The sequence below is a fragment of the Cnephaeus nilssonii genome (assembly GCF_951640355.1).
Source record: "Cnephaeus nilssonii genome assembly, chromosome: 16".
Classification (NCBI taxonomy): domain Eukaryota; kingdom Metazoa; phylum Chordata; class Mammalia; order Chiroptera; family Vespertilionidae; genus Cnephaeus; species Cnephaeus nilssonii.
Window position 1 is genome coordinate 32105875 of NC_137087.1, and position 25184 is coordinate 32131058.

Sequence of the window (25184 nt, forward strand, 5' to 3'; positions counted from 1 at the left end):
GGGTTTGAAATGAAAGGCAATCATGTTATTGTATCTTCAGGAGGCCTCCTGTTTCCATTTTCCTTAGAAATTTTATATATTGTGAGTTTCATCAAAAAGTGAGAGTATTTGAACGTAGATAAAAACAGGATGCTGAGTAATTTATTCCAAAAGAAGTGCATTTCTGTGCAATTATTTACATAAATTGTAGCATTTTGAAAGCTTTTATAAAACCTATAGGAATTATTATAAACCCATTGTTCTCTGCTAGAATATTCCCAGATAAGTATTTTTTAACACACAATTGCATTTGAACTCTAGCTCTCAGAGCTTCACAGTCAAGCAAAGGCTAATATAAATAAACGAAGTCGTGGCCAAATTCAAAGTCAAGATCATTCTGCATCCTGACTTGTTTTGTTAAGAAAGATAAGTCAGAGTCTGTGATGTGCTTTTAAGCCATCACAAAGAAAAGATGAGCTCATTTCCCCCCTTCAAGTTTGTGAATATATTAAGCCAGAACTAGATAGGCAGGCAGAAAACTTCTTCAAGCCCATTCTTTCCCTGATTCTCAGAGGCAGCACAATTAACGAATGAACATAAGTAATTATAGCAGTAAATACCATTATAAAGCATTTTTTTAAACATATTTTTATTGATTTCAAAGAGGAATGGAGAGGTAGAGAGAGAGAGACACATCAATGGTGAAAGTCATTGGTAGGCTGTCTCCCACATACCCCACACTGGGGATCAAGTTTGAAATCCTGACCAGGAATTGAATCGTGGCCTCCTGGTTTATAGGTTGAAGCTCAACCACTGAACTACCATTATAATGTTTTGACTATGTTATTGGTAATGTATACAGCAGCAGGTAGTTAATTCCTGGAAATCAAATTCTTGGTCAGATTGCTGACTCTGTTTCATATCATACGTTCCTGGGAAAAGACTCTTCTACTTCTAGTTCCTCATCTTCAAAGGAATGATTTTATGTGAAATCTATAATATTGGTCAGTGATCATTGCTATAAAAAACAAGAATACACTATAGCTTCTTTGAGCACAAGGCGTTTATTAAGTGGTATAAAAAGCTCACATAGTATTGAAGGGGCAGAAAAGGTAGACTGTTTTGGAGGTTGCACACCTACTACATAACTGGCCTGCCATAGGAAATTCTGACTTTACTGTGATCCAGAGGAGTGGAGACAGAGAGCTACTGCCACAGCTGCTAACTCCAGAACCACACATTTCTGCTGTGATCCACATCTGCAGAAATGAATGTGTAACATCGGCTTTTCCTCATATAAGTCATTCTGAACAATGTCTTATGCAAAGAGCATCTTGTCAGGGTAACTTAAATCATACATAGAATCTTGGCTGCAGTTGAATCTTTTAAGTAATAGTTTTTAGTTTCCCAGCTTTTGCATGTCAGGAACATATGCAATGAGGGTGTTTGGAATAAATATTGTATGAGCTTATCCATAGCATCAGCTACATCTGTCACAGTCTGACATTTGGCCATTTGTCTCATATATAGTGGTATAAATAGAGTCTAAGTAACATGTAACAGTGTGTTAAAAGTAATGGAAATAACAGGTTTCCTTTTCAAAATCACTTTGGACTATAAAATATGTTAGAAAAATTATTAACATTGAATTTACAACATTTATTTATTTTTTTATTTTAAAATATATTTTATTGACTTTTTACAGAGAGGAAGGAAGAGGGATAGAAAGTTAGAAACATTGATGAGAGAGAAACATTGATCAGCTGCCTCCTGCACACTCCCTACTGGGGATGTGCCCACAACCAAGGTACATGCCCTTGACTGGAATCTAACCTGGGACCCTTCAGTCCGCAGGCCGACGCTCTATCCACTGAGACAAACCAGTTAGGGCTACAACATTTATTTTTAAAACAAATGATACCAGTGCATATTTTATAGAAATATATATAGAAATATATGTAATCATATATATTTAAACATTATACGATACCCATCTCTAGTAGTTTTAAGAGAGGAAATTGTGAATTATTGAAAAACATCTTCATCTCACAAACATCATGAAAACCTCTACATATTGTATCTTTATATACAGAGAAGATAAGCATTGGTGAGTTTTTTGTGTTTGTTTTTAATTGAACTTATTGAGGTGACATTGGTTCACAAAACCATACAGGTTTCAAGTGTACAGCTCAATAAGACATCATCTGCACACTGCATGAGTTATTTTTAAACATAGTGAAGGAAAGTATTTAGTGTTATCCTCTAGAAAGGGAGTTTTATATTTGTTCCTTCACAAAAGAAATTGGAAGATAATTTGAGGGTCAGGGAAAAAAATAATCCTAGATGACTGTTTCCCATTGTGACACATTAGGTAATTGTAGTCCCATTTTTTTGGAAAATAAATCACCTTTATAAGTCTTCTTTAAATATTAAAAAGCAAGAGCATCCAGTATTGTAACAAAATTATACAACAAATATCTTTCCCTTGAGGAGTCTTAAAATTTTAAATATATACAATGTAAATTGAATGTAATGTTGAACCCCCATTTTTCCATTACTTGGCTTCCCCAGTGATCAAGACCCTGCAACTGTTTTTAAGTTTTACCTTCACCTATCCCCCACCTCCCATGTGGCTATTATTTTTATGGCTATTTGAGGATAAGTTTACTATATTGAAAGATACAAACATTACCTATACATTTTTGACAAATTGTTTTCCTCTAAGTGCTCATAGTTTTGGTTTCTATGCTTAAACCTTGACTTCAATATTGCCCTTCTATTTTTCACAAGTGTGATTAAATACATTTAGCTTCTTAATTATCAATTAGTTCAGATATACATATCCTTCCCTGAAAATCACTGAATACTTTTAAGCACCAAATTCTCATTAATGGTAGTTTCCTGTGGATAGTCATTACATTCAGTAAAAACTGTATGAAAAATACATGATCTGTATAAAAATAAGTGAAGGTATTCAACTCACTTTCATTTGAGTGGAATATACAGAGTGGGTCAAAAGTAAGTTTACTGTTGTGAGAACATGAAACACAGAGTTTATTCTTATATTATTATGTATTAATTATTACATTATTTCCCCTAGGAACAACTGTAAACCTATTTTTGCCCTTCCCTGTATTGTCTCTCCATTTTTTTTGTTTGTTTATTTGTTTTGTTTTGCTGGCAGACACCTAGAAGAAGTATGGACTCAGAGTCAGTTTTGTTTGTTTTCAGGTAATCTTTGTCATGGGAATGAGAATTTGATGATGAATAATTTTTATTATTTTTCATCAGGAATAACAAATTACATTAGATTCCTGGTGCAGCCTTATTGAAGGAACTGGAAGAGTTCATATTATTCAGAATATTAACTTCTGATGCATATTTATGGCCTAATTGTATATTGGCTGAAAATATGATTAACCAAGGATGCAGCGTATGACATATTGGAAATATATGCATCTTATAACTATCAATTGATGGTGAGTTTTTTTAAATAATTAGGCCTAACAAAATTTAAAAAAAAATGAATAAAAAAGATAGCAGAAGGGGTTTTATTATTTATTTGTTAGCGAAATAACAAGGTATTGTTCATCTTCATAACTTTCACTTTGTGAAAAAACAACAACACATTTATTGTCAAATTAGCATCCATGCCACCTATTGGATTGGAGAATCCCTCCTTCCTTATTTTCTTCCTTCCTTTCTTTCCTTCCTTTCTTCCCTTCCTTTCTTCTTTCCTTTCTTCCCTTCCTTCCTTTCTTTCCTTCCTTCCTTCCTTCCTTCCTTCCTTCCTTCCTTCCTTCCTTCCTCCCTCCCTCCCTCCCTACCTCCCTCCCTCCCTCCCTCCCTCCCACCTCCCTACCTTCCTTCCTTTCTTCCTCTCTTTCTTCCTTCTGTTTCCCATCCTAGAACACGCATTAAGCCTGCACAAGTATAATACTAGGTGATAAGTGATATACAAAAAACATATTTTAGGACAGCTCTGCCCACCACACTGGGCAACCTAGAAATTGAAATTACGTGCACATTAATAGCCACAAGTTTGTATATTATATGAGCATTAAGAATTGTGTTGATTGGTTATTTATGTCTTCTCTTCTGAGTGAGAGGGCTCTTTATGCTGATAATGAGGGAAAGCTTGATGAAGAAAGAGATACTTTTGTGAGTCCCAAATTGTTCTAATATCTTAAAATAAGTAAATTCAAATTCAGTTTTAAAGGTAACATGAAGACCCTTCAGTTTAATTGTAAACGTTTTGAGTAGAAACTTTTGACACTTGTGAAAGAAATAAAGCTTGAAAATTAAGTTGAAGGTGGGTGATTTGAGTAACATATGTTCCTATATCTCTCCTAGAGTTCACTCTCATATCTGATATTTTAATTCTGTATTTCATTTTGTTTAAGGCTTACTGTTTCACTATTCTACATGGTGACCATTAAGTATTCTGAGTCACCTAGCAAATAATTTAGTAAGTGCTAAAAACTTACATTAACCCCTGGCGATATATCTATTTACCAGAAATTCCTAAGAAAGATAATTTCACCAATCAACACAGTAGTTCAAATGATGGGCATTTCAGTGTCTATAACAACAAGGGGGATGGTTTTATTGCCCCATTTGGTAGGTTGACTACTTTTACTTAGATATTGTCCAGGGTTCATAATTCAAGTTTGATTAGAGCAGAGTTTGCTCACAACTAGCATGAAGTGAGGCTGATTTTATATAGATTTTAAATATACAGACTAAGCTTGGCTTACAGAGTGCCTGAATTTAAATTTAAGTAGAAATGAGCCAAACATCTTAAATCATTAATTTAAATGTTCTCACAACTTAAAAAATATTATTTTAAAAATTTTAATCACATATGGATGATAAATAGTTATGATGTACTTTCCGTAGTTGTACTCTGGCTGGATTAGAAGCTTTCTCACTTTGTAAAAATGCAGTTTTTTTGATAGGTATTGTCATTACATTTTATAAGGCCACAGGAACAATGGAAATTACCTAGTACGCTATACCTTTATTACTTACTGTGGCCCAGTGCATGAATTTGTGCACATTGAAAGGAAATTAAGTAGAAGAAATATTTTAATATCACTATTCACCCTTTATCTGTAATAGAAGTGTCAACCAAATTCACGATCAACAATGACAGATGGAAACACAGGTGCGATTGGCACCAGCGAGAGCTTTATTTATTGCCCATGCATGAGTCAACATAGCCGTTTTTATATATAGAATAAACTTGCTTAATTAGACCTGCTTTCTGATTTAGCTAAACTTTTTCCAGCCCAGTGAAGCACCTCAACTTCTCTTTCAGGTAATTGTCAGCAACAAAGCAGTAAATATCAATGCAAAGCAGATTATTATTATAGATCATGCAGAGAGAACAAAGGGTAATTTTTTTTAATATATTTTATTGATTTTTGACAGAGAGGAAGGGAGAGGGACAGAGAGTTAGAAACATCGATGAGAGAGAAACATCGATCAGCTGCCTCCTGCACGCCCCCTACTGTGGATGTGCCCGCAACCCAGGTACATGCCCTTGACCGGAATCGAACCCGGGACCCTTCAGTCTATCCACTGAGCCAAACCAGTTAGGGCACAAAGGGTAAAATATTTAACTGCAGCAGTGTTTGACTATATTGTGCACAATGAGAAAACCTGATGTCATTTTCAAGGTCCAACATTTCTTAATTCTTTTTAGTTAGGCCAAGTTTCTAAGCTTTCTAAATCTCCATTTTCCAGCTAATGAAAAGAAAATAGGATTCCACCGCGTCTCCTATCGACCTAGTCCAGGACTTCTGTAAGGATCAAATGAGATGAGGCACAGGAAAATGCTTCACAGACATTTCGTTAAAGTGTGAAATGTTTCCACCTGGCTATAAAGCAAGCCATGTTCCTGGGCTGAAGAAACTCCTGGGAGGCAAGTCACTAGGGAGAGGAAGCCAGGCATTGCTACATTATTTCATTACCCAGACGGACACTTAGCATATTAGCCTTTTACATATATATACTAGAGGGCCAGTGCACAAAATTCGTGCACGGGGAGGGGGGGATCCCTCAGCCCAGCCTGCACCCTCTCCAATCTGAGACATCCCTCTCACAATCCAGGACTGCTGGCTCCCAACTGCTCACCTGCCTGCCTTCCTAATTGACCCTAACCACTTCTGCCTGCCAGACTGATCACCCTCTAACCACTCCCCTGCCAGCATGATTAATGCCTAACTGCTCCCCTGCCAGCCTGTTTGCCCCTAACTGCCCTCCCCTGCAGGCCTGGTCCCCCCCAACTTCTCTCCCCTGCAGACCTGGGTTCCCCAGACTGCCCTTCCCTACAGGCCTGGTCACCCCCAACTTCCCTCCTCTGCTGGCCTGTTCACCCCTAATTACCCTCCCCTGCAGGCTTGATCACCCCCAACTGCCTTCCTTTGCAGGCCTGGTCCCTCCCAACTGCCCTCCCCTTCTGGTCTGATTGTCCACAACTGCCCTCCCTTGCAGGCCAGGTCCCACCCAACTTGCCTCCCCTGCTGGCCCCTTGTGGCAGCCATCTTGTGTCCACATGGGGGCAGCCATCTTTGACCACATGGGGGCAGCCATCTTGTGTGTTGGAGTGATGGTCAATTTGCATATTACTCTTTTATTAGATAAGATACTAGAGGCCCAGTGCACGAAATTTGTGCATGGTGGGGGGAGGTCCCTCAGCCTGGCCTGCACCTTCTCCAATCCAGGATCCCTCAGGGGATGTCCGACTGCCTCTCGCAATTCAGGACCACTGGCCCCTAACCACTCGCCTGCCTGATTACCCCTAACCACCTCTGTCTGGCTGCCTGATCACACCTAACTGCTCCCCTACCGGCCTGATCACCCCTAACCGCTCTCCTGCTGGCCTGATTGCCCCTAACTGCCTCTGCCTCACCCAGCACCCGGGACCCAGTATTGCCTCCTGTGGCCAGTCGAAGGCATCTGGGACCTGGGCTTCCCTCCCCATGGCCAGCTGCAGGCACCCAGGACCCAGGCTGGCTTCACCCGGGCCCCAGACGCAGGTGCCTGGGACTATGGGGCAGGTGGCTTGTCCCTCTCCCAGGCCGCATGCGCAGGTACAGCAGTTGGCACCCAGGACCACGGGATGGGCAGCTTGTCCCTTTCCTGAGCCGTAGCCTGGCTGCTTCCCATTCCCCTCTTGCAAGCTCATTTGTGCCTGGCTGGTCCCCATTCCTCTCTCCCCAGTATTGAGTGTCTGAGCCATTACAGCGTGATGGCATGAGGGTCTGATGACCATTTGCATATTAGCTCTTTATTATATAGGATTATATAGGATAGATATTTTTGAAAAGTCAATTTGGGGATAATGTGTGATTGCAGAATATTTTTATAAAGTGGTTAATATCATAGAGAAAATATTATCTTTATTTTCACCCTGCTATATTTCCTCCTTTGCATAATAAGGTAACATTTATGCCTAGTCAAAACTTTTAAGGTAGCAGTGGGATTGGCAAGGTATCCTTGAATATTCACTATTATGTGGGAGAAGAGAGAAGTCCATTCGTGTCTCTTCATGCCCTTCTCAGTCACATTGCCATCCATGCTGACATTCACATCTCATAATACTTAATTGTTAAGAAGTTCTTCATTTGTCAGAGCTCGCACGCTTTATCTCTCTCTCTCTCTCTCTCTCTCTCTCTCTCTCTCTCTCTCTCTCCCCCTCCTTCCTCTATATGTATATGTGTGTGTGTTTCTCTCTGTGTGTATGTATGTTTATATATATGTAAACTATAAGACCTGTATCCTCATAATGTGGTATACTTAAAACATTTGATGTTCAAATATAGGTTTAAGGCATAGATAGAAGGAATTTAGAACCGTTGACATAGAGTTTTTCACTCTTGGATTTGAAGGTAAAGGAGAAGAGGTTTAAAAATAAAATGGGTGTCATAAAAGCCATCGATTCCAGGGTTCTGGTAATGAACACTGAGATTGCAGTGATAGCAATGAGCTTCATCCATGCCTCAAAAGTTAAGAGGAGACAGATGAGAAAAAATTACCAAGAATTTAAGAGTAATAGAAGCATGATTATTTTTCCCCAAAGCAAATGAGAGAGGAACATTTACCATGTACAATTAGTTCTCAACATCTGTTTCATGGTCTTCTAGTCCTTTGCTGTGTTAAAATCATTGTTCAGGCCAAGTATGCTTAGCCTAAGGGTAAGGAACATAAATTTGTATAATGGAGATAGTTGTGTGTAGCATCTTTTACTTACTACTTCCTGAATCCTGTGTGTTTTTCTTTTAAATAAAGCTAATAAAAAAAGCAAAAATGTGGCTTAGTATGTACCTTTTATTTATTTATTTATTTATTTATTTATTTATTTATTTATTAAAGGGAGGGGTAGAAGGAGAGAGAGAGAGAGAGATGGAGGAAAACATCAATTTGAGAGAGACACATCATTTGGTTGCTTCCTGCACCTACCCTAACAAGGAGGGTGGGCGGGGATCAAGCCTGCAACCCAGGTACATGCCCCGGACCATGAATTTAATCCACGACCTTCAGGTGTGAAGGGTAACACTCTAACCACTGAGCTTTGCCAGCCAGGGCTCTTTTTAAATTAAATTTATTGGGGTGACATTGGGTAATATGTTCATATAGGTCTTTGATTATTCATTTTATTGATATTTTCCCCATTTAATTACTAGTGAACATATAACATTATATAAATGAAATTTCAAATAAAAGCTGAATGTGATTATAGCTAGACGGCCTTTAGCTTAATGTACATTACAAAAAGTAGTATTTTTTAATTATTTTAAAAATATTAAAGTATTTCCTTGGGAGCATATAAACACGAGGATGCCGAGGTTACAATAAGAGTCTGGGGTAAGGATACAGAATTATCACATGGAACAACCCAGTCCCGAGACCCTGTTAGGACCTCCCTCTCTTCTCCCCCACTCAGTGCCGTCCTTCCTATACCATCACACAAAGCTGTGCATAGGAGCTTTTGTATCCTTTTCCCTAAAACAAGTTTCTTCAAAAGCAGGCACTTGAGCTTTACTTTTAAACTATAGCCAATAGAAAAGGAACTGACTTTTTTCTCTGGGACGCAAATTTACAATTCTAAGAGCTCTCTGACTGCTAGCCCTGTGCCAGATGCCCAGAAGACTCCATGAAGATTGGATGGAGTTGTATAGAATGGTGGCTTCTGGACAACTGGAAGGCAGCACTCATTGTTAAATTCTACATTCCAAACAGACAAAGCTGTTATGAATATGTTTCTACTAATAATGTGAGTATGTACACATGTTCATTTTTCTAAATACTAAGATATATGTTCCCCCAATATTAGGCTCTCTCTTACACACACACACACACACACACACATACACACACACACACACACATAAATTCCTTTTGATTTACATAAGCAAGAATTTCTCTTTAGTCTGAACACGGGAATAACATTTGGGGTCACAGAGAAAGAAGTATGATCCCACTTATAAGTTGTATATACAACAGAGTAGAAATTAGGAAACCTATGTAGTTTACAAAGCTGAGGTTTGACCGAAAAAGCTGCTTCAGCAATGTAGAATAACTCTTTGATAACTAAATAATATAATTTGGGTAAACTTCGCATTGTAAAAACTATTATAATTTCAAAAACTTTGGCTCATTAGCTTTAAAAGAACAAGATATCTATTATCAGCTTTATTCTTGTTTATTTATATATATATTTTTAAAACAATCATCTTCATGAACAATTTGACATAAATACAAAGAAAAAGGTTGGAACGCTCTAGATCTTAGTTTATGAAAGTCTCCCAAACCTGGGGTGATACACAAAAGATACCTGCCGGAAAATTCAAGTCCCAGTCTAACCACTTCAGTTTGACTCCTCTTGTTGGTGTCTCCATAGTACACTCAGGTAGAACTTCTCAGTCCACTGACCCACCGCAAAGCCTACCCCACAATAATTCAAACTTGTAGCCCCAGTATGCTTCCTTCTCTGCCTTTTGTCTGAGTGTGTTGATCTTTCCACTCTTCAAAATTTCTTCTCTTTCTGACCACACTCTTTTGTTTATACTGATATCTGAGTCTAGCATTATTTTAAGTTCTTCTTTGAGTGCCTATCAACTTGACCAGCTTTCCAAATGTTTTCTTTTGGCATAGAAGCTTAATCTTTTAAAAATATGTTTTATTGATTTCAGAGACAAAGGGAGAGGAAGAGGGAGAGATAGAAACATCAATGATGGGAGAGAATCATTGATTGGCTGTCTCCTGCACACCCCACACTGCAACTCTGGCATGTACCTGACTTTGAATTTTGGGACTCAAACCTGTCACCTCCTGGTTCATAGGTCAACACTCAACCACTGATCCACTTGGGCTGGGTCAGTGGTTGGCAAACTCATTAGTCAACAGAGTGAAATATCAACAGTACAACCATTGAAATTTCTTTTGAGAGACAATTTTTTTAAACTTAAACTTCTTCTAACGCCACTTATTCAAAATAGACTTGCCCAGGCCGTGGTATTTTGTGGAAGAGCCACACTCAAGGAGCCAAAGAGCTGCATGTGGCTCACGAGCCACAGTTTGCCGACCACGGGGCTGGGTGAAGCTTAATCTTTACCATGACACTGTGCAAGAATTCTGATAAATATTAGTGAATTTATCCGTTTGTGAAATAGAGCAATTTTAAATTAAGAATCTATTCTTTTACTTTCTGGGAATTATCAACCTGAGGGTGTTTTTTGTTTGTTTGTTTAATTGAAGGCAGTTTTTTTTTTTTTTTTATGCAGAAAAGACTATTAGTAGTTTCTTGGGTATTAGTATTAAGTTACTAAGAGTTATAATTGCAAAATCATAGTTTTCTTTGGTCTTTTTCAGTTTATACAACATTTAACTTATTTATAGTACCAGTAAACTAAATATAAAAATTGTACAATCACTTTTAATTGGATTTATGGTTAATAGTGGATCAATTCAAGTTGAACATCAACCTCTACCTTAAATAAGAAACTAACAGGTAAGGACAGATTATGAAAATGCAGTTTTGGAGGTTTAAAATAGTTTCTATAACACATAAAGCATTTCTATGACTTTCATCCTAGAGACTAAGCAGACAGGTCTCTTTGGGGTTAACACATGATGATTAATTTATACATTTATTTCCATGAAATATTTCTCGTTATGAATAATATTCCTTGTTCTGATTTACTCTGTGATAATAATAGAGTCATGCAACTTTCTAAGTGCTGCATAGTGTGTCCTATCCTTTTATTTTTAACCTATCTGTGTCTTTATATTTAAAATGGAAATAAAAGGTCTTATGTACAAAAGGGAAGCTTGCAAAATAGAGAGGAGTCAAGGGGGCCACATTCTTTCTCTGTGCCCAGATATTCTCCTGGACAACTACTTACCAGCATTGTCTCAGACATCATCTACCAGATCTGGAAATCCTTGGACCTGGGGGAAGTTACAGTCCCCTCTGCTGGGGTGGAAATAGAGTTTTGGAAAAGCCCATGGCTTAAAGTTAACTTTAGCTTGGTGTCACCTACTGTTCTGAGAGGAGAATGAGGACAGGGTTGTTCGGGCAAGCCAGAGTCAACACTCATGTTCATTTTTAAAAAACTGTTGCCTCCAGCATCATGTCTGCCTTAGCTATGCTCTCTTCTATCTCTTATCCAAACTTTTAGTCTGGAGTGACATGGCCTATGAAAATCTTGAAAGATCTTTGACAATGTGAATAGAGCATTTTACTGAAAGAAAAGCAGTGATCTCTCTTTTCAACACACTATTGCTAGAAACATTTACAGTTGAGTTTCAGTCGTTGAAGAACACAGTGAAAGGCAAGAGCAAGAAAAAATACTTAGATCATTTCTATGAAATTAAAAATATCACTAAATAATATATAAGTCAAGATACAGTGTTTTAGTTTCAATGACTTAATAGTGATTAAAATAGCTATTACAGATCTCTCTGGTTGTAATGTATCTGTATTATAAAGGAGAGCTCATTAGCACCTTTTCTGTGGCTGGGTGGTGTGTATGTAGACTGTAGAAAGATCTGCTGTTATGTACCATTGAATCAAGGCACAAATATTAATGTTAGTTGACTTAATTGTTGTAGATTTCTTTGTGTGTTTTTTATCAGAAAAAATCCCATTTAATTTTAAAGTAGATATTGAAATACAGGCTAAATAATTTTTCAAAGGTTAATTGTGAGAAGTATTTGTAAACGAGTGTGTATCAGGCCTTAAAAATATTTGTAGATCAGAAAATGCCATAATTATCTAATCTGTACTTTTGGATGTATTATCTGTAGGTTATCTGTTTGCAATTTCAGTCAGTAAAATAGAAGGATAAGTTTCACTTTACATATACGTGTGTGTGTGTGTGTGTGTGTGTGTGTGTACTAGTATGTGGAAAAGTAGAAAATATAATCTGCCATTTAGGAAAGTATGTGTTCATGACAGTATGCATATTTAAACATTATTTAGATCAGCAATTTTCAACCTTTTTAATCTCATGGCACACATGAACTAATTACTTAAATTCTGTGGCACACCAAAAATTATTATAATTTGCCGAACTGACCAAAAAAATTGGTATAATTTTGTTTCATTCTCATCGGACACCTATTGTTGTGTAGACTGTTGTCTTTTTTTATTTTTTTATTTTACAATCTAAGGGGGAAAAGGTCAGTGCCCTTGACTAAATAGTCAGATATCGCATGTTTTAAAATTTCTTGCAGCACACTGGCTGAAAATCATCGACTTAGATTATTGTTTCAAAAGACGAATGGTTGCATCAGCATTTCCTAGGCAGATGAAGCTCATTAGAAATAATATGAGAGAGAAATATTATAGATTTATAGATTATTATTATTATTTATTTGCTGAGAAAATCTTGTAAAGGGGCCACCCTTTTATTTGCAATTATGCAATGATATAAAATTTAGGCCAATTTTTTTATTGTAAAAAAAATGCAAAATATACATTTTGCATGATTATTTCTCAATTTAGGTTCAGTATTATGGGTTATCTATATATTCTTGTATGCTATCCCAGGGCAGTGAGTTCTCTAGGTATATGCCATTTACCCTAATGTCTTTAGGAGGGTACATTTTTATTTCCATAGCCACATCTCTTCTATATGCCATAAGTTTAGTAAAAATTGATCAGCTAAAATTGATTTCCCTAAGCAATATTGCATTTTGTTTGTGAAAGAGACCGTTGCTGGATGGGGAAGAAAATGAGACATGATTTTTGTCAGTACTGTTTGTGTTCAAATTGTAAAATTCATGGACTCTTTAATAGAATAGGGAAGATTGGAGATGTACTCTATTTCAGCTCTTATTCAACAAATGTCTACAATTCAGCCCACTCAAGAATTGTAAGAAAGAAAGCATTGAAATGTTACATTGGAAGAGTGTGTGTTCCAGTCAAGTACTCCAGACAAGTCTTAATGGCTTCTATTGTGTGTCTGTATGTTAATTTTGTCTTTCACATTAAAATTTATATTTTATAGATTTTCTTTAAGATAAAAGAAAAAATAAGCAGTTCTCACCATGGGATACTCAGTTACTGCTTTTTCTCTTCCAGTCTCTTATTTTTGGGATTTCTCTTTTCTTATCAGCAGTCTTACTGAGTGAACTGAAGTACCAGCCTCTGTTATTACAGGCATTTCCTTTTGTTCAGGATAAAATTCAGTGATAACTCCTGTGGGAAGTGATGGACAGGGAGGACAACAGATTGCTGTTGTTAAAGGTAAATTAGAAATAGATGATAAAACTCACTAAGTGTTTGAATCTTTGCCTCCCAACTTCATCTCCCCAAATAACAGTTAAAAAATAGTATAATAAAAGTTTTATTTTTTTTCTTTTTGAAACAGGGCATTTCCCATATCATGCCAGATATACAGTTAAATTTTTTTATTAAAATAGATTTGCAAGTCAGCTAGCATATTATCTTTGTTACAGAATGCATACAAGTAGAATCTGTATTGAAATAACTTTCCTTGGTTTCCAGGTACCATTCTGGTGGATAACATGCTGATCAAAGGGACTGCTGGAGGACCAGACCCCACCATAGAGCTCTCTTTAAAGGACAACGTGGATTACTGGGTGCTGCTGGATCCCATTAAGCAGATGCTGTTCCTGAACAGCACGGGCAGAGTCCTGGATAGAGATGTTAGTGATTTATTTCTTTATTATACTTGAAGTATCTGCATGTGTCTATTGATATGATATCTAATTTTCTTTATATAATTTGAGTTTATTTTCCATGTTCATCAACAAAAACTTGTTTTTAGCTCCTTAAAAAATAGGAAAGGGAGGGACCTTCCGTGAGAGAACCATTATATCTTTAATTGGTCATCCTGGAAGCCCATCATATTTCTGAACAAGAGGCTAGAGTGTTCAGAATAAAGGAGTGGTAACCTTGGAAAAGTAGGATAAACACAGTGATAATCCAGGTGAGAGCTAGACATGCAGGTAAGTGTTGACTTGAGGACAGAGAGTTTGGTGGGAATACTAATGGGCGGCTGCTCTTACAAGCACTTAGCACTGGTTGAGAGATGAGTTTGTGGTGACGTGCCTATAGAGTTGTAAAAGAACTAAAAGTAGTGGGCACAGGTCTCCTGGAAATGCTCCTGTCCAGCCCTTCCAGTCCAGTCATTCTCAGGCAGCACGACCTAAGTAGCACTATGTTATGAACAGCTCATTGAAATGTCTCATCTCTGAAACAGTTTAAAAACTTGAGTGTATTTATTTCAATGTAACTTTATTCTCATTTATTTGCAGTTCTGTCTTGTGAGCAGGGAAGAGTATGTGGGGAGTAGGATTAAGAGTATGTGGGGAGTAGTTTCAATAACTAGTAGTAATTGTGCAGGACCTTGGGAAAACTCAAGGAGGATATCTAACCATGCCTACTCCAAACTTTCTAGTTTATGAAATTCAAAGATTAGATATTCAGTTCAGTGAACCTGAATTATCTCACCACCTCATTCAGGATTTATGATCCACTTTACAATATGGTATGTTGAGCATCAACCCATGCACCAGCAGGTCATGATTCTTTTCCCAGTCAGGGCCCTTAACCATGTTGTGGGCTCCATCCCCAGTAGGGGACATGCAGGAGGCAACCAATCAATGATTCTCTCTCATCATTGATGTTTCTATCCCTCTCATCCTCTCCCTTCCTTTCTCTGGAGTCAATAAAAACATATTTTTTTTAAAAAAAAATCACCTTATAGCTGATTATGATAATTTACCGGTTCACTACTAAATTACTTTATTTTGGGGACCTACTTTTATATAAAAATCACACTAATAGGTCTGAATTATGAGTAGAGAGGAAGGATATCCTCCTGTATAAATAGTCTTCCATCTCTCCAGCCTATAAAACTGTTTAAATTTTAATTACTTACCAAAAATTGTATTATTTTTCAAGATAAGTATCTGTTTTCTTAGTATTATTTTTTTTATTTCTAATATGGGCATCATTTACTGAACATTGGCTAAACTGAATCTATGTCATGAGAATACACTTAAAATTGATTTGGCCTGAAAGTAACAATGCAAAAATATGCACATGTATCATTTAAAGAAAAATCTAGACTGGTTCATTAACATAATAATGAACATTAAGTTCCTTTCCATTTAAAATGTTATTTCGAATTAGGAATGCTATGGTCAAGTTAAACTTGCAAAGATTGTTTGCAAATTGAAGTATTGTCAGTGGACAGCTAATTAAAATTAGCTAAAGATGATGGAGACTAGGTCATCTAAAGAAAATTAAATGTAAAATGAATATTGCAGAGAAAAACCTGTAAATTGGGGGGAAAAAAGACCTGCAATGTATTTACCATTTAGCAAATGCACTTATTGAAATAATGGCAAGACATTGAATAGAAGATACTCTAAACCTTAATAATAGGAAAATTTAAGCCTGTATAGTTAAATAAAATCACGCCCAAGATTTAACATCACCATCTTGCACAGGTACTTTCTTTTGGTGGTTGGACTTACAAAACCTTAATTAGAATACACACGACTTGAGACTTCCTATGAATAGGGACATGATAGCCCTCCAGTGTTTTTGTTTGTTTGTTGTTGTATTTTGTTGCTATTGCTGTTTTCATTGTTATTGTCACATATTTTACTGGTCCACTGTTCTGGTGTACTCAGTGTTTACATGAGGACAGTTTAATGTAGATACTATAAATGAAGCCCACACCGCCAATTAATAAGTAAGCCAGGTTGCCAAAAATGTGTTATTTAATATCAGGGAATTCTTCTGGAATAAACATGTGAATTGAATTAAGAATTAGAAGTATAAGTGTAAAAACAGTATGAAGAGTCATGTAGAAGAAATAGAAGTATAGATGTAGTGTAGAATAAATTGAGTAGAAGTAGTAGCATGTGTCAGAAGAATAACAAGAGTGTAAAATACTGTCAAGTTTAGACCTGCTAACTGGTAATGGAGGCCATCAAGTTAAAGATCAACCATAAAAGGGGGGGAAAGACAACCTGATATATAGAAACTATTAAATGTTTATATCATGAATATATTGGATCATTAAGAAATATTTCACCAGCATTAGATTTCCAAGAGTCATGGGGAAAAATGGTAACAGGCTGAATGCACTTTTTAATGTATAGATTTGTCAAGTAAGACTTCATCTTTGGGAGGGGGAGCACTTAGCCAGTATTCTGATCAAATCTATGGACTCATTTCTCAGGGGAAAGTTTATTTTCACATCAATAAATTATTTGCAATTTCAAGAGTTTCACTAACTACCAAGATTACAAAGAGCTCAGGTTACAGAACTTGCCTTAGGTAAATAACCTACTTTTGTAAAATTATCAAATTGTTAGAGAATCTTATATCTTTAAATTAGTATTTCCAAACTGAACTAAGAGAAGGAATGATTATTTACCATATATATTAACTTTTATATCACATCATACTGGAATAACTTGCTGTAGTCATATACACTGAGTGGCCAGATTATTATGATCTCTGAATGCACAATAATCTGGCCACTCAGTGTATATCCTATATAATAAAAGGCTAATATGCAAATTGTCCCCTCGACCAGGAGTTCAACTAGCAGGCAGGCTGGCCAACTTCCCATTTCCCCTCCCCTTGGCCAGGCTGACTGGACCCCACCCATGCACAAATTCATGCACCGGGCCTCTAATATATATATTGACTGGCCAGATTATTATGCATTCAGAGATCATAATAATCTGGCCACTCAGTGTATATATTTGTGCATGGGGGAGGGGGGCCCTCATCCCAGCCTGCACCCTCTCCAATCCGAGACCCCTCAGGGGATGTCCGACTGCTGGTTTAGGCCCAATCCCAGTGATCGGGCCTAAACCGGCACTTGGACATCCCTCTCACAATCGCTCACTAATTGCTCACCTGCCTGCCGGGCTCCTAATCACTCACCTGCCTGCCTGCCTGGTCACCCCTAACTGCCCCCTCCCGCCCCCCCCCCCCCGCCAGCCTGGTTGCCCCTAACTGATCCCCGCTGCTGGTCAGATCACCCCCAACTGCCTCCTCCCTGCCGGCCTGGTCGCGCCTAACTGACCCCCCGGAGGTCTAGTTGCCTCTTACTGGCCCCCCTGCCAGCCTGATCACCCCCAACTGCCCCTCTCTGCCAGCCTGGTTGCCCCCAACTGCCCCCCCTGCCGGCCTGGTCACCCCTCATGGCCCCCCTGCTGGCCTGGTCACCCACGCAGCCTGCTGTTCAGTTGTTTGGTCATCCCTCACTAACCCCCCTGCCAGCCTGGTCATAGGCTGCCATCTTGTGAGGGCATGAGGATCAATTTGCATATTACCTCTTTATTATATAGGATATATATTTCAGAGAGGAAGAGAGAGGGAGAGAGAGATGGAAACATCAGCAATGGGAGAGAATCATTGATCAGCTGCCTCCTGCATACCCCACAACCTGGGCATGTGCCTTGACTGGAATCAAACCATGATAGGTATAGATGCTCAACCACTGAGCCATATCGGCATGGCACTTGCTAAAGTCTTAATGATTTCTTTATATTTTAGATACCTGCCATCTTTTTCATAACAGAAAGTAATATTCATGTGAATTGGGGAAAAAATAAATCTTAATTTAACCTCTTATTTCAATGCATTTCACTTTGTCCTGTATTACCTTTTTTGGATTGTGAATTTATCTTTCTGCTGCCACAGTGCTTTCAGGGCTTTTATTTTTCTTTTAAATCAAAATGTAAATCTTTTTATCCTGAAAATTCTCAACCCAGTGTCCATCTGGTATGTGTGTAGTATAGATTATTGCTGCTGGAAAAGTTGTATCTAATCACAACTGGAAATTAGTTTCATTTAATTGTAAAATAATATAAACCTGGTGGTAAACATATCAGAAAAGAAAGCTCAAGTCAATGGAGGCTTTAAAATACTGAGTAATTTAAAATTTCAATAAGATTTTTCATTTTATGAAGATAGTAAATACATAGAAAGAAAAATCTTGGCAAAAACCTTTTATTCCTGTGAGAATTGAATACATTTTGCCTTTGCCTTATGAAAAATAAAATCAATTCTTATACAGGTTTGCTAAAAACTTATTTCCCTCTAAATTAATTAGCCCATCAAATAACATGGTTTCTAGAAAAACTCAATTCCCTTTAGATTGAAGATGTGTGCTATAATCAATACCGTAATATCAATCATTTCACTATAATAAAACTTCGCTTTGCATGTTGAATCCTAAGTGGATTTCTGAAAAACTCCTAACACAATTTTCTATTTTTGTCTTTTTACAAATTACAAAGTTCATACATATTTGTTAGAAATTTTTATTCCTTTACTTTCTACTTCAACTGTACTTTTCAAAGATAACCCCCATCAACTGTTGGTACATATTATCCCTGTACTTTATGCATATCAAAACCTATATACCAAGATATAAATATGCAAATATACATTCAGAGTATTATGTTAAATATTCATTTTTAAACTGGGAGAATACTTGTCATGCCTATGAATATATAAATTTTGGTTGTTTTAAATAATTACCCCCTAAATTTATACACACTCTTTTCTTTTTTGTTTAATATTGAAGCAACTTAAGAGAATTAGAGAAAATAAAATTGTCATGACTTATTTTTTCCCACCAGTTATGAAAGACAAACCACAATTTCCCTAACTCATTTCTAAGGAGTTTGGATTCCCTAAACTCTCACTAATGGACTTAGTAGAACTACACTTGATATATTTATGACCTTTTTAAACAGCAGAATAGAATCTATTCCAATGTGAGATTACAATGTGTGTTATATATTAGCTGGAGGGAATTCTTGCCTTCAACATGATCCATTATGGTTGAAATTTATTGTAAGCTAAGTTCTATCCATACTACTAACAGTTGCATAGGGAGCTAAAATTGAGAGTGACAAGAGTTCCAGATGACCTGGGTATGTCTAATTTATGGGCACTTATCGGACTAAGTGGGCTCAGTGCAGTATGCATTTGATCCTCTACTTGCAACGATTGTGACCTTTCTGTCCTAGTGCTTCCACTCATAGAATTAGAGGTTGAGATGAAATGGTTTTATAGGTCTCTCTTGAAATATTTAGAAGATAAATAACCTTAGAAGAACATGATTCAACTGATTGTCATCCAAAAGGTGTGCCAAAGGCTAATAGTACAGGTATTTATTGTTTTTTACTTTACGATTGAAATGTGCTGGCCAATAAAGCAAACACTTTAAAATCTCTAGTAAAGAGGTCGTCTAATTCAAATTATTTCCTGAAAAATTCAAAGATCTAGTCTTATCAAATAACCTTTTTATTCTCCTCCACCTTGCAAATTTTAATGATGGAGCTTGTCTTATAGGATAGTCTATTCTATTCTGCACTATTATGGATTACTAGCAAACCACTACTTACATTGAAAACATATACTTTATAAAACTTTTTATTCATTTTTCTTATTTCAGCTATCTAGGAATGCAATAAATAAACTAAAAGATCCTAGATCGTTTCACAACAACTATTCAGATGTCTAGCAAATACTGTATTTTTAGCTTAAACATCCTCAAATTTTAACACATACTTGCAAGTGTTCAGATTTCACATCTTATTCACCCAGAATATGGTGCTTATTATAATCCACCTATCTTTGCATCTGATATGATCAATGAATATGAAGTATTGTTTTTCCAGAAGCCCACTCACAGTGTTGGCATATAAACTTGATGTTCATTTTGTGTCTATATCATACAGTTATAGAACTAAGTTTGACAACCAAGTAGACTCAGGTACACAGTCATCTGACCTAGGCACAGTGCTGGTGCCTGTGTGGAGAGATTTAGCCAGGATGGAAACAACACTCCAGGTTTTGTAGAGCTTTCAGTTTAGGGTAGGAAGATAAAGTAAAACAAATATATACAATATGTACTATGTCAAGTGGTGGAAGAAAAGTGCAAAAACGAAAAATAAATAGTGAAGGGAGAAGTAGAAAACAGTGGTCATGCTGGAGACATGGTATTTTAGATGGTTTAAGAACAGGTCATTCTGAAAATTACATATTTAGAGGGGTAATTTTATGAGCTTGAAAAAGATTTTTAAAATCACAGTGATACATGTTTTAGTGTTAATCCTTTGACTCTAGAGTCAAAGAGATGTAGGTGTGCATCCCAATTATGCAAGCCCTAAGCCCTGGGACCTGAGTAAGTGGGTTCCCCTTTGAAGACACTTTTCTCCTTCAACACATTTATCATAAAAATAATTAAGCGATTTAGTACATATTTAGGTATAGAATGTTTATTGAAGTAGCCTCTCTAATAAAATGGTAATATGCAAATTAACCATCACTCTGCTACATTAGCCACGCCCATCAGCCAAGCCATGCCCACCAGCCAATCAGGGCGAGTATGCAAATTAACCCCAATCCAAGATGGCTATAGCCACAGAGAGCAAGGTTTCCCAGGTAACAGAGTAAGCCAAGCTTTCCATAGCCGTTGCAGGCCTAAGCCTCCACTCAAGCTACAAAGTTTCAATTATAGAAGGTAAACAAATTCAAACAAATGGCGGCAGAATGGAGCTTGAGAGAGCAGGCCAGGGTTGCCGGTGGCAACAGGGGAAGCAAAGCTTTCCGCACACCCTGGCCGGGCTCACCCACTTAAGGCTACAAAGTTTCAATTGTAGAAGGTGAATTTACTGCCACAGAAATGGCTGCCACCCCGGAGGGAGCAGCAGGCTTGGCTCCGCTCCAGGCTACAAAGCTTCAATTGTAGAAGGAAAATAAATTCCAGATACCAGGGCCTCCCCTTGGGTTGCCAGTGGGCGTGGTCGGCCTGCAAACCACCACAGGCCCCTTGTTCAGGCCGCCCCACTCCCCAAGGGAACCCCACCCTGATCTGGGACACCCTTCAGGGCAAACCAGCTGGCCCCCACCCGTGCACCAGGCCTCTATCCTATCTAATAAAAGAGTAATATACAGATTGATCATCACTGCAACACACAATATAGCTGCCCCCATGTGGTCAAAGATCCTGCCCCCATGTGGACACAAGATGTCCACTACAAGATGGCCAGCAGGAGAGGGCAGTTGGGAGGCACCCGGCCTGCAAGGGAGGGCAGTTGTGAGGGACCAGGCCTGCAAGGGAGGGCAGTTGAGAGGGACCAGGCTTGCAAGGGAGGGCAGTTGGAGGTGATCAACCCTGCAGGAGAGGGCAGTTAGGGGTGACCAGGCTGGCAGAGGAGGGAAGTTGGGGGCAAACAGGCTGGCAGGGGAGCAGTTAAGCATCAACCAGGCTGGAAGCGGAGTGGTTAGGGGGTGATCAGCTGTCAGGCAGAAGCGATTAGGGGCAATCAGGAAGGCAGGCAGGCAAGCAGTTGGGAGCCAGCAGTCCTGGATTGTGAGAGGGATGTCCGACTGCCCGTTTAGGCCCGATCCCACCAGGATCGGGCCTAAACGGGCAGTCGGACATCCCTCGAGTGGTCCCAGATTGGAGAGGGTACAGGCTGGGCTGAGGGACAACCCCCGCCATGCACGAATTTCGTGCACCGGGCTTCTAGTCATTTATAATGATAAAAACTGACAACATAAAACATCTCATTATAAGTTTTTAATTAGACAAATTACGCTATAGACTTAAAGTGGAGTGAGTACTCTTAAACTACATAACGTAGTTTCATAGTAGTATACACCAAGATGTTATAGTAAATCTATATTTATAAATATGGTATGATATTCATTTTGTGTATATTTATGTGTATGTGTATAATATATATTTGGAGAGGTGGAAAGATTAGAAAATAAGCATTTAAAGTTACAAAATTAGTATGTTTGATTGAATTGTGAATGGATTCTCTTGCTTATCTACATTTTGATTTTTATCAGATATCAACATATAATATTTTAGCAAAAATATAGACACAAATGTTAAATATTCCTTCCCCAAGAATTTTATCATTAACATATCATTTTTATAAATTTGATCTATCACATCCAATCTCAGCACTCATTTTGTGGTTGTATTTATCACCATCTTCTAATTGTGAGCATGATGCTATTTAAGACACTATATTTTGAGACACAAAATTGAACATGAAGTAATCTTAATCATTTTCTCTTGTCCTTAAAATAATACAAATTGGATCAATTTGTGTAGATTATTATCATGTAAAAATGAACAAGCATAGAAAATTGTATTAAATAAGTGCTTTGACAGCAATAATAATAAAGGTTTTTTAAAACGTACAATTTCTGTATTGCAGCCACCAATGAACATACACTCCATCGTGGTGCAAGTCCAGTGCGTCAACAAAAAAGTGGGCACTGTGATCTACCATGAAGTTCGAATCGTGGTGAGAGACAGGAATGACAACTCACCCACATTCAAGCATGAAAGCTACTATGCCACTGTGAATGAGGTCAGTTTCTAAATGTTCTCTCTTTGTGTCCTTTTTTATACAAATAGCTAACTATGCTATAAATGTTTTGAAATGAGTCTTCTATAGTAATAGGCTCACCTGTTTAGAAATATCAAGAAAATATTTTAAGGAAGAGGACTTTAGAGGGAATAAAGTCTGGATAATTTCTGACATGATTTTAGGGATTTTCTTTGCTATAGGAAATTTTTGATTTATTTGTAATAATGACCAAAATATTAATGCTCATGATCATTATGCACAATTTTATGCCTGGATCCACCTGTATGCCTACTGATGCTCAACAGAAGCTATTTATTTTCATTGTAAGGAGAAGAACTAATTTATTTTTGTATCTCTGAAGTATTAGCAGTAATTAAATACTGGAAGAAAATATCTATTTAGGATTCTCTCAATTTAAAGTCTTTCCTCAATTTTAAAATTATTTTGGTGTATTCAAAATATTTTAATACTAGAAGCCCAGAGCACAAAATCATGCAGCCCCGCCCACCCATGTGCACCTCGCCTCGCTCACAGCCCTGCCCACCCACGCCGATCTTTGGTCATTAAGGCATTAGGGCCACAGGCCTTTTATAATATAGATAAGTCACAACTAAATTTTTTTAAGGAAATGCTGATAAAATTATTAAAAATATTCAAAAAGTAATATTATTGCTTTTATTAGAACATGCTTTTGTTAGTTTGTTGATTTGCTTTGTTGTTGTTTTTTCTCTGAGCCAGATCCCTTTTATTTTAAACTAGCGTCCCGTTGCAGGAAAAATCCTGCAATAGGGTTTTCTGCTGCACTCTACCCCACCCCGCCTGCTCTCCTCCCTTCTCCCCCGCCCTGCCTTCTCCGCCAGCCTGCCTGCTCTCCTTCCTTCTCCCCCGGCCCCTCCTGTGCTCCTCCTTCTCCCCCACCCTGCCTTCTCCGCCGGCCCACCTGCTCTCCTTCCTTCTCCCCCGGCCCCGCCTCCGCTCCTCCCTTCTCCTCCCCCAAGCTTGCTTGCTTCTCTGCAGCTTTGCTCCCTTCTGCAGCTCTTGGCTTCTTTCTACACGGTCTTGATATGCAAATTAGCCGCCATCCTGGTTGGGGTAATTTGCATACTCATCCTGATTGGTTGGTGGATGTGGCTTGGTTTGTGGGCGTGGCTTGGGCATAGCAAAGGTGCGGTCAATTTGCATATTTGTCTATTATTAGGTAGGATAATTACTCTATTATAACATTTTTGTTTTCGATTAAGTCAGAAAATATTTTAAAGTCACTCTAATATCATCTATTATGTGTACTTTAACAACAACAGAAAAAAGGAACCACATTTTAGTAGTTCTTCTTTACCTCCAAGATGCTCATTAAACCTTAAAAATATGTGCCTACTTATAGGATGAAATCAGTGTAATTAGAGTATTAGTTACACAGCATTGGGTGTTTAACCTCTACAAGCTTTTTGAAATTGTTAACATGTATTCTATTTATCTCAACATTCTTCTATTCATAAGAAAATTAAGAAATGATGTTTTTCACAATCTGAGACTTTATAGTTTGTATTACTTTAAAATAAACACACTGTAAACTCCTCTTTTAAGTTTAACAGGACAAGTTACTGGTCAGTTAAGGGTTAACCTTTTTTTTTTTTTTAAATATATTTTTTATTGAGTTTTTACAGAGAGGAAGAGAGAGGGATAGAGAGTTAGAAACATCGATGAGAGAGAAACATCGATCAGCTGCCTCCTGCACACTCCCCACTGGGGATGTGCCTGCAACCAAGGTACATGCCCCTGACCGGAATCGAACCCGGGACCTCCCAGTCCGCAGGCTGACGCTCTATCCACTGAGCCAAACCGGTTTCGGCAAGGGTTAACCTTTTTGAGTTACCTTGACTGAACAGTTTTCTACTAAAAGAGAAAGATGCTAATTAATGTAATTAATCAGGTTACATAGTTAATTATTTTAGCATCTGAAGTATACTATTTCAATGAAATTTTGCTTTTTTTATTTCAGTGTTAATTTCATTTGGGCATAAACTTATTTTCAGGTGAATTATGTTAGGCACAGATCTAAATGTAATATCTATTTTTATACCATATTTAAACTATTCCTGGATCCATATATTTAATTTTTGTAAATAAATATATAATATATAAATTGAAGTTCAAAGTATTAAATGTGAAAATGTGATTTAACTACTTCCACTTACCCCACCCAAACTTTTCAGCACCTTGCTGAAAAATAACATTCTCAAATACTATTATAATCATGTCACTCTCCTATTCAAAAATTGTATAATTTC

The 25184-nt window shown here is 37.6% G+C and overlaps 1 protein-coding gene across 1 annotated transcript in view; it reads left to right on the forward strand.

Moving 5' to 3' along the window:
• The window catches only part of PCDH15 (protocadherin related 15), a gene marked incomplete at its 3' end in the record, with an annotated part of 650107 nt that overhangs the window by 224317 nt on the left and 400606 nt on the right, over nt 1–25184 (forward strand). The window contains exons 4-5 of the mRNA XM_079793021.1: nt 14000–14160; nt 22741–22896. Of these exons, the coding sequence (XP_079649147.1) occupies nt 14000–14160; nt 22741–22896 (317 nt within the window). The remainder of the gene's footprint in view (nt 1–13999; nt 14161–22740; nt 22897–25184) is intronic.